This window comes from Elephantulus edwardii, unplaced genomic scaffold, assembly GCF_000299155.1.
Source record: "Elephantulus edwardii isolate Elephantulus edwardi_28Jun2011 unplaced genomic scaffold, EleEdw1.0 scaffold00041, whole genome shotgun sequence".
Taxonomy (NCBI): domain Eukaryota; kingdom Metazoa; phylum Chordata; class Mammalia; order Macroscelidea; family Macroscelididae; genus Elephantulus; species Elephantulus edwardii.
Genome location: NW_006399791.1, coordinates 6,850,122 through 6,864,509, shown reverse-complemented (window position 1 = coordinate 6,864,509; position 14,388 = coordinate 6,850,122). Strand labels below are relative to the sequence as shown.

The 14,388-nt window shown below is 41.7% G+C and overlaps 1 protein-coding gene and 1 pseudogene across 1 annotated transcript in view; both read right to left on the bottom strand.

Annotated features, from left to right (window-relative positions):
- Positions 1–442, bottom strand: part of LOC102859532 — a 4,194-nt pseudogene extending 3,752 nt beyond the window's left edge.
- The window catches only part of BLM (Bloom syndrome, RecQ helicase-like), a 99,451-nt gene that overhangs the window by 15,113 nt on the left and 69,950 nt on the right, over positions 1–14,388 (bottom strand). Inside the window, 3 exon segments of the mRNA XM_006885212.1 lie at positions 3,227–3,374; positions 7,468–7,658; positions 11,447–11,642. Of these exon segments, the coding sequence (XP_006885274.1) occupies positions 3,227–3,374; positions 7,468–7,658; positions 11,447–11,642 (535 nt within the window).

Genomic DNA, 14,388 nt, shown 5'->3' with positions numbered 1-14,388 from the left:
GGCATTCTCCAGGGGGCGATGACCTTAATCTGTGGGGCCAGCGAGTAGCAGGTGAGCTCAAATCAGACTTGATCATTTCCCTTTCCCGTGGCACCATGAAATACATACTTGTCTCCTTCCCTCTGGGCGATTTCCACTTGTTTGCGGGCGATGCAGGGCCTGGCGAGAGAGGTGCTCAGGAGGTAGTGATTCTCGTACAGTGCACTAGACTGGCAGCGGGCCAGATGAATTCCTCCACAAACTCCTTGCTGACATCCTCAATGAACACCTTTTTGGCTCTGAGCTTCAGGGCCTTCTTCCTGGATTTTTCAAAGTCTTCCTTCTGACCAATGTTGGCCAGGTAGGCAATGAGGTCGTAGCCTTGTTCCTTCAGCCACACCAGGATGCAGGAGGTGTCCAGGCCGCCGCTGTAGGCCAGAACCACGGAGCCCTTGCTGGACATCTTTCCTGGAATTGGTGTTGTAGGTTTCCGGTTTCAGGAATTTCAGTGAACCACTTGAGGTCCGGGCGCTGGTGACAGGCAGCGGAGCCCAAGCTTGTCATCTTTACAGAAGCGGAGTGTCACATTCTCTCTATGGGAGTGGCTGGCGGGTTCGAACTGTCAACCCTTAAGTGAAAAGTTAGCTGCTAAGCACTTAACCACTGTGCTACCAGGGGCCCATAACTACCTCTTAACAGAACCCTACATCGTGGGGTCTTTGTGCTGGTTGGGGAACTACCTGGTGTTTACCTATGAAAGATGAAGCAGTATTGCACTCAAGGCCCCTCCCTTTCCTTCATCCTATTCAAAATTAGGCCAGTTATTGGTTCTTTTCTTGGTGACTTTTAATAATATTATCATACAAAAACATCTGTCTCTTGCACATCAGCCACAGAGAGAACTGTTCACCAGTCCCCTCCCTGCCATGTAAGAGGAAGTTATTAGTATCTCAATCATTCTCTATAACTCTACCTTCCTCTATCTTTATTTATTGAATTTTATTCATAACAAGTTTCTTTCCTTACCTGGAACAATGTCCTTACCCTTGAGTGTCCCTTGCATTCAGGTCAAATGGATTATTTTTTTGAATATCGCCAATTACTGAGAATCATGTTACATGATTCCTTTGTTTTATATGGAATCTTGCCTCTCTCCCATAATTTTTCCCCTGGAGTTTCCTCCCATTTTCGTTGAGAAGTAACATTTGCATTTGCCACTGCTAGTAACAAGTATTTTGTCTGTTACTAGCTTGGAACCGGTCATCCGTACTTCTGGACTTCTGCTACGACGTGCGGCCTGCTTCCTAGACCTGCAGCAGAGCCGGGAGTGGGATTGCTTGGCACAGGCTGGACGTGTTAGTTCCACTGTTCACTGTCGCATCGTGTGCTCTTTGCCTTTTAGTCTCCAGGGTTGCTGGTACAATCTGATTCTAGTTTTCTTTTGGTTCTTACTTTTTTCTTCCCAATAGCTTTCAGGATTGTCTCTTTATTCTTCGTATTCTCAAATTTCACAGGCTATGTCTTAAATATTTTTTTTAAGCTTCATATTTGGCAATCATGGGCCCTTTTAATAAGAAGGCTTTCCACCCATGCTGCTCTGGGAAATTTTATTTAGTCCATACTTTCTTTCATATTCAATTTATAAAATTTTTATTAGATTTTTTTTAACTCTTAAGATTGATGCTCTATATTTTTTCCTCACATTTTCCATACTTTAACTGCTAGCTTTTCACTATTGCCATCATTTAAAGACTTTACAACCCACTATCCCCATTGTTGTTGAGGTGCGGGGCCCATGTTTCTTCCCAGGAGCAGCTGGGGGATATGAACCTCTGAACTTTAGCTTAGCAGCCCAACATGTAACGCATACGGCACCAGAACCCCCTCAGAATTCCCAACGGTGCTAATTATTTTCAAAAACATGCTATTGTTATTTTTAAAATGTAGTGCCTTACATAGCTAAATCTTTGTGAAACTATTTAATGAGGAAATATCTGTAAATTATCTCTATCTCATAGGGTCAACTACATTCTACTTATTTTGGTCTTTCTCTTAATTTATTTTAACCTTCAGATAGTAGGCTAATTTTTTAATTATTTCTTCCAAAGTTTGTTCCCTGAAGGGCATCTTCAATTACCAGGTTTTGTATTAGGGTCTGTGGGTACGACCAGACTTGAGGCAGTTCTCAAATGCTAGGGATGGATGGCAGTGCATCACTCCGGGGCTCTGGCCTATAACTCGGCTACACTTGAACTTCCGGGCAGCCACTTCCTGTTGCAGGAATGAATTCTAGGCTGTCTACTTCCTTTGCACAGGGGGCCAGGTGACGACGCAGGGGAGGTATCTGCCTCTGCTCTTTATAAACCCCTCTCTCTTTCCCCGCTTTTGACTTCCTGTAACTCCAGCTTTCACTGCCTCTGGACTTCAAGCCGGACGCTGAGTGATAAGATACTGCTTGATCGACACTCCCTCCTCTGCTAAAATTCTTTCCTTACATTTATTTTGGCCCATGGTTTAGTCTATTTTTGTTTCACCTGCAAACATGCTATCACTCATTTCCTAAAACTTCTTACTTAAAAGCCTGATGGTGCAAGGGTTAAGCACTTCTTGTTATAAAAACGTTATGAGCAAAACAACTAAAAAAAACCCCAAACGTTATGAGCCCCTCACGATAGCTCCACGGGAAAAGGGATCTGATCCAAAGGGATCCGCCAATCTGATCCTGTGAAGATTAAACCCCAAACCCCAATGGAGGAGTTCTAGTCTGTCATTGGGAGTCACTGGGGGCTGGAACAGACTTGATGGCACCAAACAGTACGACAATGGTCTCTCCTCTGTTCTCTACTGTTATGGGGCTAACCTCATTTTGTTTCTTATCATTTTAACAAATCTCAAGAAATTAAGAGGCGGTAAATCTGCGCAGGCTGCTGTCTTGAATTGGACAGTCTGTCAACAGGAAGCTCTCCCAACAAAGTATCTTTTTGCTCACTCACATGAACTAGGATATATGCTTTAATAGTGTCTTTTTTGTATGTGTGTGGGTGAACATTTCTAATTTCACTGACATGCCAGTTTTATAACTGGTAAGTAATAAAGACTAATTTCTTTTGTCATGCAAAAACGAGTTTATTCGGAAACATTTAAGTATTAAGTTCTATAAGAAACAGACGAGAGATAATTTTTCTACGTGTTTGCAATGAATTATTTAGTTAAATTAATGGTAATTCAAATAAAACAGATGACTTACCGAGGAAAATGTCAACCAGCATATTCAGGGTAAATCTCCCAGAAGGACCAACGTGTTTTACATTTCTCATTCCTTGTGATGCATTATGTTCCTGAACAAATCTTACAATATTTTTCACATCTTCAGTCACATCTCTTCTCTTAAAATCCTATCAAAAGAGGTTACATTTAGTTATAATTAAGAGAATACCTAGGTTTCTAGAGTTTAATGGTAGTTGTATCATTAAACTGTTTCCAGACTTAAAAACCAAGAAGCAAGTGTTCATTTCCCCCCTAAATTCTAGTGTTAGCTAACTGTCCAGAACAATGTTGCTGATAGGTGTCCTGGAGTTGACTGAAGGCACAGCAACTGTGTGAAGGACAGACAGACACCTTGCCCTGTCCTCACCTTCACACGGTCTCTGCTCTGCTCAGCATTGGCCCCTTCTCTTACCTTCTCTCTGAGAGATCGCACTATCTTCGCACGACTATACAAACTCTTACCTAAGTCTAATCTCTTTGCTTAAGCACTTAATCCAGGTCATACTTCAGTTCATTCTCTCCTTTCCTTACTCATTTTCACTTTCTCTAGATCTACTCTTACCCGTATACAGACATGTTGCTATCTTTCTCTTCTCTTTTCTCACCTCTGCTTTCCCTGTCAGTTCCTCTGCTTATCTTTGAGCACTGACTAGAGTTACTATCTCCAATTTCCTTCCAATGTCACTTAAACCCATTTCTGAAAAGCTTTGCCCCATTCAATTGAAACTAGTCAAGAGGACTGTGACTTTGGTGTTGCTACCTCAATGGTGATTCTCAGTCTTGACTGCACTCCACCTGGCAGTGACATTGACCCAGCGCTGCCTCCTCCCTTCCACGCCTCCTGAACGTCAGTGCCTCGGTTTCCCTCTTAGCTCAACAGTGTTCTTTTCTGCTTCTTTCTCTCCTTAACCACATAATGTCTCTGGGCTCGGTCTTTACTTTTCTCTCTTTGTCTAAATATATACCCCTGAAGATTTCATCTGGTCTGATGACTTCAAATACCATCCACATGCTAACCATCCCCAAATTTAAATTCCCAGCCTCTTTTTAGAACTCCGGAGTTTAACACAGACCTAACTCAATATGCTCCAAACTGAACTCCTGATCTGCTCTGCCAAACTCCCCTTATCTTGGCTAAGGGCAACCCCATTCTTTCAGTTCCTGAGCTTCCAAAGTTGAAAGTCAGACGTAATCCACATTAAATATAGCCAGAATCTGACCATTCTCTGACGTTGCTATCTCCAATTTGGTTAGTGTCGCTGTTAGCACCCTTCCCGATTTTCTGCTTCCACTCGTGTCTCTTGCTAGAATTCTCTGCTGGAGGTATCCTTTTAAAGCTATGTTAGATCATATGACTCCTCTGTTTAAACCCACAAGACTCCCCATATTGTTCAGAGTAAAGATGAAGTCCTTACAACAGCTTACAGGGCCTGGCTGCCCTGGCCCTTCACCCCTCTCCTGCTCACTGACTTGTAACTCTGCTCCGCTGCATGAGCTTTCTCACTGTTCCTCGGACGCACCGGCATGTCCCACATCACAGCATGTTTGTAGTGGCCAGTGTTGCTGCCAGGAATGTCCTTTTCTGGAGAGTTGCTCAACAAACTGCCTTGTTCTGAGTCTCTGTTCAGAGCTCACCTTCTCAACAGGCCTCTGATGACCACCTCATCCAATGCGGCGCCCGCAGGCCTCCCGTCACTCCAGTCTCCTAACTTGGCCTTACTCTCCCCCACAGCTCTTCTTCTTTAACTTGGGATGGATTGATGTATTTTTTTCCCCCTTGTGCACCATCGTATCCAACTGGCACAGGAGGAGATTACCTCTCCTTCTCCAGTGGAGTATCTGGTGGATTCAAACCATGCGCCTTTAGGATTGCAGCGCAGCTTCTTGCCACTAGGCCATTAGAGCTCCCTAACTTGGGATTTATTGATGAGGTACATTGCCTGTAATCTGTTCCCTCTGCTAGAATGTAAGCTCCAAAAGGCCGGTCATCTTGATACATTTTACTTAGTGATGTATTCTAAATCCCCAGAACAATGCCTGCTGCAGAGCAGGGACTTAACAAATATTTGAGTAAAAAAAGGGATGAACAATGTCTAAGTGGAGGAGAGGAAAGGGGAGCTGGATGGACATAAAATTGTGGATTCTTTATAAAGGACAGTAATCTGCTCTGGCCAGTGTTGCAGATGTCTGTAACCACACCTACTCCACAATTACATGAAGACATCTCTGTCTCTTTTCCAGTCTATGAAGTGGTCAGCACCACACTCATTTGTGAATCCTTGGCGTCTGTCATTGAGCCTACCACGAAGATTAATATTTGAGTTCCAAATCTATAAAGTTGAGTATTCTGTTTGCCCAGGATTTCACAGGGTACAAGTTAATAACATACCAAATGTCAAAATGTTCCATAAACTGTAAAGTACAGAAGATAATAAAATGTGGAATTATCATGATAGGCACAATTAAACATCTAGTAAGTATCCAACTGAATTTAACCTTCCAGGATTATTTTTAGAATAGCAAGTTCACTTAGAAACCATTACCATTATTCTTTATAGTTTTAAACACCTCTCCCTCCCTCCATCTGTCTGTCTGTTTCTCTCTATCTAACCAGGATTTTCTGCTTCCACTCACGTTTCTCTCTAGAATTTTCTGCTGGAGGTATCTTTTAAAAACTATGTTAAATAATGTTAACCCACAAAACTCCCCATCTCATTCAGAGTAAAAGATACAGTCCTTACAATGAGGGCCCTGCTGCCCTCGTTTAGATGGATCTATCTACCTAAACAATGCCCCCATCTCTGTCTGTCTGTATCTATGACTTTTGTGATAGAGATGTTGTGAGGTGTCCTCAAGAAGCCTATGACTCATAATCCTCCAGTGAACAACAGATCTGAACCCTGCCTGCCCTATCCTGTGCCATCCTTACCATCACTGTTATTAATAAAGTGTGTAATCGACTAATGAAGACAGTGGTCAGTTTTGCCGTTCTACCTAGTGTTAAATGGAAAAAGTGAGAAGCAGATGATGAGAATCTCGCTACCACCAAGAGAGCAGAACACAACACCACATTCTAGAGCAGAGTTTCCTGCCTCATGAGACAGAGATGCAACAGAGACAGGAAACAGCAAAGAACTAGAACCTGTGAGACCCAGCTAAGCTAGACTGCTACTCCACAGAGCCAGAGGACCTCCACTTAGGCTTACTTGGGGAATTGGGTATTGGAGAGAGAAGTTGTAAGTTGCAGAAAATAAAAAGAGCTGCCCCAGAGCCAGGGGACTGAAGGTCGTGCGTGACTGAGAAGCAGCTGTCCTGACTGAAGAATTGTATCCTGAGTGTTTCAGACCTGAATTGTAATGGTTACTTCCCTAATAAAGATCTGGTGGCTTAGTGGGGAAAAAACTGTGCTGCAATCCCCAAGGCACATGGTTCGAATCTGTCAGCTGCTCTGTGGGAGAAGGATGGGCAATCTTTCTGTGCAATTTACTGCCTCTGAAAACCCGCTGGAGGGTCAGCTATGGGTCTGTTCCAGTTTGATGGTACACAACAACAACAACTTCCTTAATAAACCCTGTAACTGTGAGGAGGGAAATTCTCAATTTATAGGATAATAGAATTGATCCTGAATTCAAATACACAGCACTCTTATTATACCTTTTGAAAATGAAAGTTTTTAAGTATAGATGGAATTTAAAATATCTTACCTGCTTAAGTTAGACCATTTCAAATGTTAATATATTTTGATAATTTAAAAAAATGATCCTATATAATCATCAGTGTAGGAGCCCTGGTGGTAGAGTGTATAACTTGTTGGGCTGCTAACCAAAAGGTTGGCAATTCAAATCCACCAGCCACCTGATGGGAGGAAGACGGGTCATCGTCGCCCTGAAACAATTATTTACTCCTCACAAACCGGATGGAGGAGCGATGTGAGGCGGAACCGAGAGGACAGCTGGGTTCACTCTGAAATCACCACTGCCTGTGCACAGACCTCAACAGTTTAGAACAGGCTTTTAAGTCTGAAGGAAAGTGATTCCATAAAATTATTTACAATGTTTCCATTCTAAATTGCTAATGAAGAAACCATTTCCCTTCGCCCCTTGTTTAGTCAGTCGGCCCCATCAACTACTATCTAACTTTTACTTCCTTTTCTATATTAAGAGAAGAGAAATTCTGGTTAGTTTCCTTAATTATAAAGATTTTAATACTTGGCATATTTACCTGTGCTTTGCAGCAATTATCACAAGAAACATCTGGGTGCCTCTTACAAAAATCAGGATTAAACTCTTTTTCACCGAAATAAGCCAAGAGCTGCATTCTCCTGCACTCCGTTATGTTTTCGCAGTAATGTACCATGCTGTACAAATTATTGAAGTGAGTCGCTTTTGTGTGCTGGTTCCCATCCTTTTCCACTAAAGCAGAGAAAAAAACATGGTGAATCATACTTTATTGGGATAGGAAAAGGAGAGCATCACAGAAATATTGAGAGTTGGTTCATAAAACTAAATATTTAGTGAAATGAAAGATGATTATTAACAGCATGATATGCCAACATGACATTTTTCACTATGATAACTGACTAGGTATTTGTGTAAGGTGCTGTAGACATAACTCATTGGGCTGTTTGAATGCAGGTTGCAGTTTGAACCCACCACGGGAGGAGGATGATAGTCTGTTCCCCTAAAGACTTACAGCCTTAGAAACCTGAAGTCGGGTTCCTATGAATTGGAATCAGCAACAGCAGTGGGTACATACATTCATTTATGTTTATCCCTCAGGATTTTAAGTTTCACAGGAATGTTAAATTGTTAAGAGCAGATGAACCACTTTCTGCAAAATCTCATGATTCAAAGATACATAATAAAGGCATGACTCTGCTATGACATTTGTTAGATAAGCACGTACTGAACTGAACTTTCCCTGTTGGCAGAGCCTGGAGCTATGGCAGTGGCTGTGGCCTCCCTGAAAACTGTGGTCGAGGTGGCTAAGCCAGAGGTTCCTAATCTGTGCACCATGGAGCCTCACGGTGAACCCCCAGGGGCACCGACAGGAAAACTCGGGGGAAGCAACAATACTGGACATTTGTTAAACATGGTATGAACTACTACTTCAAGGTATTCACGGGTATAACTGCAGCTCAGACCTTTATTTTTGAGAAGCTGGACTTCTGGTAGTTGCTGTGATATAAACAAGTATCTAAAAAATCAATGTGAAATAGGAAGTGAAGATGACAATGTCCAATTAGCTGATTCTACTCTTTGAAAACAACATGTGCACACTTGCCATTAGAGAGCGACTAAGAATGAAATAAAAGTACTGTTGTTATTCTCATTTACAACTATCACTTTTAAACTGGTAACTAAATCCCTAGAATGAATATATATATATATGTGTGTGTGTGTGTATATAAATAGATATAAAAATTCACTTTGACCCAGTAGAGCCTGTCTAGAAATTATTTTATAAATATATAACTACATCATGATGGCTGGTGAAGAGATTGAGACTGTCAACAGCTTTAATTTGGTTGGCTCCACAATCAACACTCTTGGCATCAGTAGCCAAGAAATGAAAAGACATATTGTGATGGGACAGTCTGCTGTCAGGGACCTCTCCAGAGTGCTGAAGAGCAATGACGTCAGTCTGGAGACTAAGGTGTGCCTGATACAGGCCATGGTCTTTGCAATCACTTTGCAATCTGATGCTATGCATCAGAGAGCTGGAAAATGACTAGGGAGGATAGAATAAGAACTGATGTCTCTGACCTGTGGTGTTGGAGAAGAATATTGAATATACCATGGATTACTAAAAAAACGAACAGGTTTGTCCCAGAGAGGGTAAAGCTGGGCTGCTCCTTGGAGGCAAGGATTCTGAAGCTTTGTCTGACATACTTTGGGGCATGCTACAAGGAAGGACCAGCCCTTGGAGATAGACGTAATGCTAGGGAGGGTTCTGGGACAGTGCAGGAGAGGAAGACCCTTGATGAGATGGACTGATTCAGTGACTGGGGTAGTGGGGGTAGGGGTGGCAGAGGCAATACGATTGGCACAGGACAGAGCAGGGTTTAGGGCTGTTGTACATAGGGTCACTATGAGTCTCAGGCAGGTAACAATAACAAAAACAATAAAGTTATCAGGATTTAAAGAAATACTTGTACCTAACTATTTACTATGGGTTCTATTTATAACATAAATGGGCAAACCCAATGTAAACATTTTCATTTCTCATTGAGAATCATCTTGGTACAGTGTAATAAAAAGGACACTGGAACCAGAGCAATTTGGGGTCACCAGGGCTCTGCCAGAGTTAATCCCAAAATAGATAATATATTTAAGAAATGCATTTAACTATCACGACCCAACAGAAAATGGGGAAGGAACGAATCAAATTTCAAAATCTGTATTCACTTTGACCCAGTAAAGCCAGTCTAGAAATCTAGAAATTGATTTTCTCTATATTTCTAACCAAATACCTGTACGCAAAGATGTTCCATACTGTATTATCAATAATAGAAAACCAGCAAGCAGTCTAAATGTCTATTAATAGGGGATTGGTTAGATGAAAATGGATTAACCATACAATGGGATTCTATGTAGTAAAAACTATGAGAGTTAATGGAAATGATAATTATAGTTTGGCTGGGGGAAAAACCCATGCTGGTATAGTAAAATACTATGTAGGTTTGAAAATACATGCATTTGAGAGTGGTAAATACCAAATATAAGATATTGTATTTCTGGTGGGGGAAGGAATGAGACAGAAAAGTTCCATCAGCTGTATTTTATTTCTTAAGTTGGGTGGCAGTACATGAGAACACTTATATGTCCTTTTTTGTATGTGTTTGAAATGCGTGCTATATGTAAGAAAGCATACAGAGATTGGGCCTGGAAAGATAGACATGAAACCAGTAACTAGAATTATTTTTTGGGTAGGAATATAGCCATTGTCTCAGATTTCATTTTCTTTATACATGTCTACATCACCCGGTATTTAAATTTTAAGTATGAACTACTGCTATAATTAGGGAGTGCTAGTGGTAAGAAGCTGTGCTGCAATCCCAAAGGCACGCAGCTCACATCCATCACCTGCTCTGCAGGAGGAGGATAGGAAATCTCTTCCTGTGCAATTAACCACCTCTGAAAACCCACTAGAGGGTCAGCTATGGGTTGGTTCCAACTTGATAACACAACAAAAACAACAACTGCTGTAATAAAGGTCTTTGATCTCTGTATGAACAAGAAGTCCTAGTGGTCAAACTGCTACTCAAAATGTTAATGGTTCAAATTCACCAGCTGCTCTTTGTGAGTGAGAGAGACAGAAAGAGAGACACAGAGACAGAGAGAGAGAGAGATGGATAGTCTCTTTCCATAAAGATTCACAGTCTTAAAAACCAGATGGGATGGCCAGGTCTGGTGGCCTAGTGGCAAGAAGCTGCATTGCATTCTCAGAGGTGCGAGGTTTGAAACTACCATATGCTTTGCTGGAGAAGGAGGGACAATCTCCTCCTGTACCAGTCAGACCTGATTTGATGGTAACACAGAAAAAATAATAAAAAATAAAAAACCCCACAACCAAACAACCAACCAACCAAAACCTGATGGGGATCACTAGGAGTCAGATTCAACTTGATGGCAATGGGTTGTTGGCATATAAACACATCTATATTTCTATAAGGACTTTCGGTGCAATGGTAGGTTAAACACTGGGATGTTAACAGAAGGTTGGTGGTTCAAACCACCAGGAGCTTCACAAGAGAAAAGATGAGGCTCCCTTGGCTCTTGGTAGGATTTACAGCCTTGGAAACCCCAGGGCAGTTCCACTCTGTCCTGTTTCGTTGCTATGAGTTGGAATCCACTCGACAGGAGTGGATGTTTATCATTCTATGAGGATACCCAGAGGCACAGTGTTTAGAACACCTGGCCGCTAATGGAAAAGGTCAGGGCCTGAAGCCTACCAAAGACAGAGCAGCCTGCTTCTGTAACAACTGTTAGAGGCTTAGAAACCCTATGGGACAGTTCTACTGTATCCCAAAGAGTTACTGTGAACGGAATTTGCCTTGATGGCTGAAAATTTGGGGATTCTGGAATTTCTCATTCTTTAACTACTTGAGGAAAATTGGGCCAGAAGTGTAATAAGTAGGAATAAACAGAGAAATGTCCTGGTAATGAAGATGACAGGATGTCTCAACAATGGCGCTTACTCAGTATAAGTCTTTTCAGCCGGGTCACATCATGATATGTATAGAAAAGCAGGCAGTGAGAGATTTCCCCATCTCTGCCCGCTCGGCCGGATTCCTGGTAATAGCCTTCCACAGACTTCGGGAGAGATGCGTGGATCACAAATCGCACATCCGGTTTGTCAATCCCCATTCCAAATGCAACCGTCGCGCAGATGACCTGGTGCAAAGCAGAAAGCCTATTAAACTCACACCGTATTTAAAAGGCACATTTTAATACCAGGTGCTTCCTAAAACTCTGGCCCTCATTTTACTTTAAAATACACTCCAGGCAACAACCTACTAGCTTGACTTAATCCCACTGTTTGGCATGATTAATGAGAGATTTTCATCCTGCAATGCGACTGAGACTTCAGAAGGGAAGAGAGCAGCTCAGGATGGCAGGAATTTTCCTGTGTGCTTCAGAGGCCTCACGTCAGAGAGTCGGAATCAGCTGCAGTCACACCGGGATGTGTTGCCTGTTTGTTCCCGCACGTGTTTGGTATTGAGGTTGGGGGGTGTTGCGCACACCCCACGATATGCAGGTCAAAGATTATAAGCAACCTGTTGCTCAGGTGCTCCAGGGTGTTGCCTGGGTAATCGCTGCCAGTGCTCTGATGATTCATTGACGATGGCATCCTCGTAGGCACCAGGGCTCCCCATCAGTTCTCCCCAGCGCACCACCTGACCACACACCTTTTATTCATCAGTTGATTTCAAAGTCAAAACGTGTAAAATTTTTTTATTGAAACTTATGTGGGTAATAAAAGCCTGAGAGAGTTGCTCATACTGGAGGGGGTAAAACCCAGGATGGTAGATCTCAGCCCATTTAAAGTGCTTCGGGGAAGGAAGGTGATAGTTAAAATTCTCGAGGATTTGATAAATCCGTTGTTAGCAAAAAATCATCTTCAAGGATATTCATTTCAGCTGCAAATTTAGGGCCTATTTAATCCAGACAAAAATGCTACATCTCTAGGCAAAATTATATTACACAAATAAAATTGAATTTTTTTTTAGCATTTAAAAAAAAATTGTTACTGCAAGAACATTATTTCAAAAGCAACTGAAGAATCTGGCAGCCAGACGGAGGCTAACGACATGATTTCAGTAACTGTGCACACCAGAGAAAGAAAGTGCAGACTGCCGAGTGTGTGCACAGCCAACGGTGCATTTGTCAAGGTGCACAGCGGCAGCAGCCTGCATTTAGATTAATCATCAGTCTAGGCTTATGGCACTTTGATCAAGTCCAATCTCCCTGGAAAGCGAAGGTCCACTACAGCAGTGGCGGTGGGGGGTGCCACACTGGCTGCACAGTCCAGGTCGACGTAGCAATGAGACTGGGGCCGAGTCTGCAGGGTCCCAGGGAGGTCACAGTCATGCCAACTTTTCCCGAGAGCTTTTCATTCTTGTAACTGAGAAAACTCGCTTTGCTAAGCTGTCACTTCCGTCTCTATTTCTGTGTTTCTGTTGTGTTGCCTTTTTCTTTTTTTTAAAAAAACCTTCAGGCAACAATCATTTCTTTGTGAAGAAAAACAACCAAGTTTTATTCTTTCACAAATCTAATATGCAATTAAGGATCTCCACTTGGTGCAGGATAACATTCTATCTTGACTGTTGAGAATGAGCTAGTTTGACAGTACCACAGTTTGATCATAAAAGGACACCAAACCATACACATCAATCATTTTTAACTTATTTAAAAAAAAAAATCAAAGATCTAGGGAGCTCTGGTGGCCTAGTGGCAAGAAGCTGCACTGCCATCCCAGAGATACAAGGTTCAAATCCACCAGATGCTCTGGTGGAGAAGGAGGGACAATCTCCTCCAGTACCAGTCAGATACGATTTGATGGTACACACACACAAAATAATAAATAAAAGAAAATAAAATAAATTTTAAAAAATTAAAAACAAAAACAACAAAGATCTAAAAATCCATTGTTGAGTCAACTTTAACTCAGCAGTCCTGTCAGACAGTGTAGAACTGCCTGTAAGGTTTCCAGACCTGTAAATAGACTTATGAAAATAGACTGCCCTGTCTTTTCTCCTTAAGAATGGCTGGGAGCTCAATCACTGTGTGTGGTTAGCAGGTATGCATATGTTTTTATGTGCTATTGAGTCAGAACTGACAGCCGGCCTTCCAGTGCTTTTTTCTGAGGCTACTAAAAATCCATGGGAGAAGAATCTTTCTCCCATGGAGCAAGTGATGGCTTAAAACCATCAATCTTTGGATTGTCAGCATAAACTCCTTACCTACCAGCCTACCAGACAGGTGCACGTGTGCACATGCACACACAGTGGAGGGAAAAAATCACTATAATTACATAACTAGGATAGTTATAGTAGTGTAGAGGTAGAGCCCAGATTGGAAGTCTGTTGAAATGAGGAAAAACAATAACAAACATATTTAATAACTGAAACATGGAATGTATATAGCTGAACGCTGGAAAACTGGAAATTGTTAAAAATGAAATGGAACACATGAAAATCAACATATTAGGCATTAGGCTAATTTGTATCAGCTAATCAGAAGGTATACTATGCAGGGAATGAAAAGCAGGAGAATGGCGTTGCATTAATTGTCAAAAAGTCAATTTCAGGGAGCTCTGGTGGCCTAGTGGCAAGAAGCTATAATAATAATAATAATAAAAACAAATTATAAAAAAAGAGTCAATTTCAAGTCCTAACCAGAAATACAATATTGTGAATGATAGGATAATATCCATATGCATACAAGAAAGACCTGTTAATACGACTATTACTCAAATATATGCTTTTAAAAATCAAAGATCTAGGGAGTCAAATATGAAGAAATTGAGATTTTTTTAAAAAATTTTATTATTTTTGTGTGATTGTACCGTCAAATCAGATCTGACTGGTACAGGAGGAGATTGTCCCTCCTTCCCCGGCAGAGCATCTGGTGGATTTGA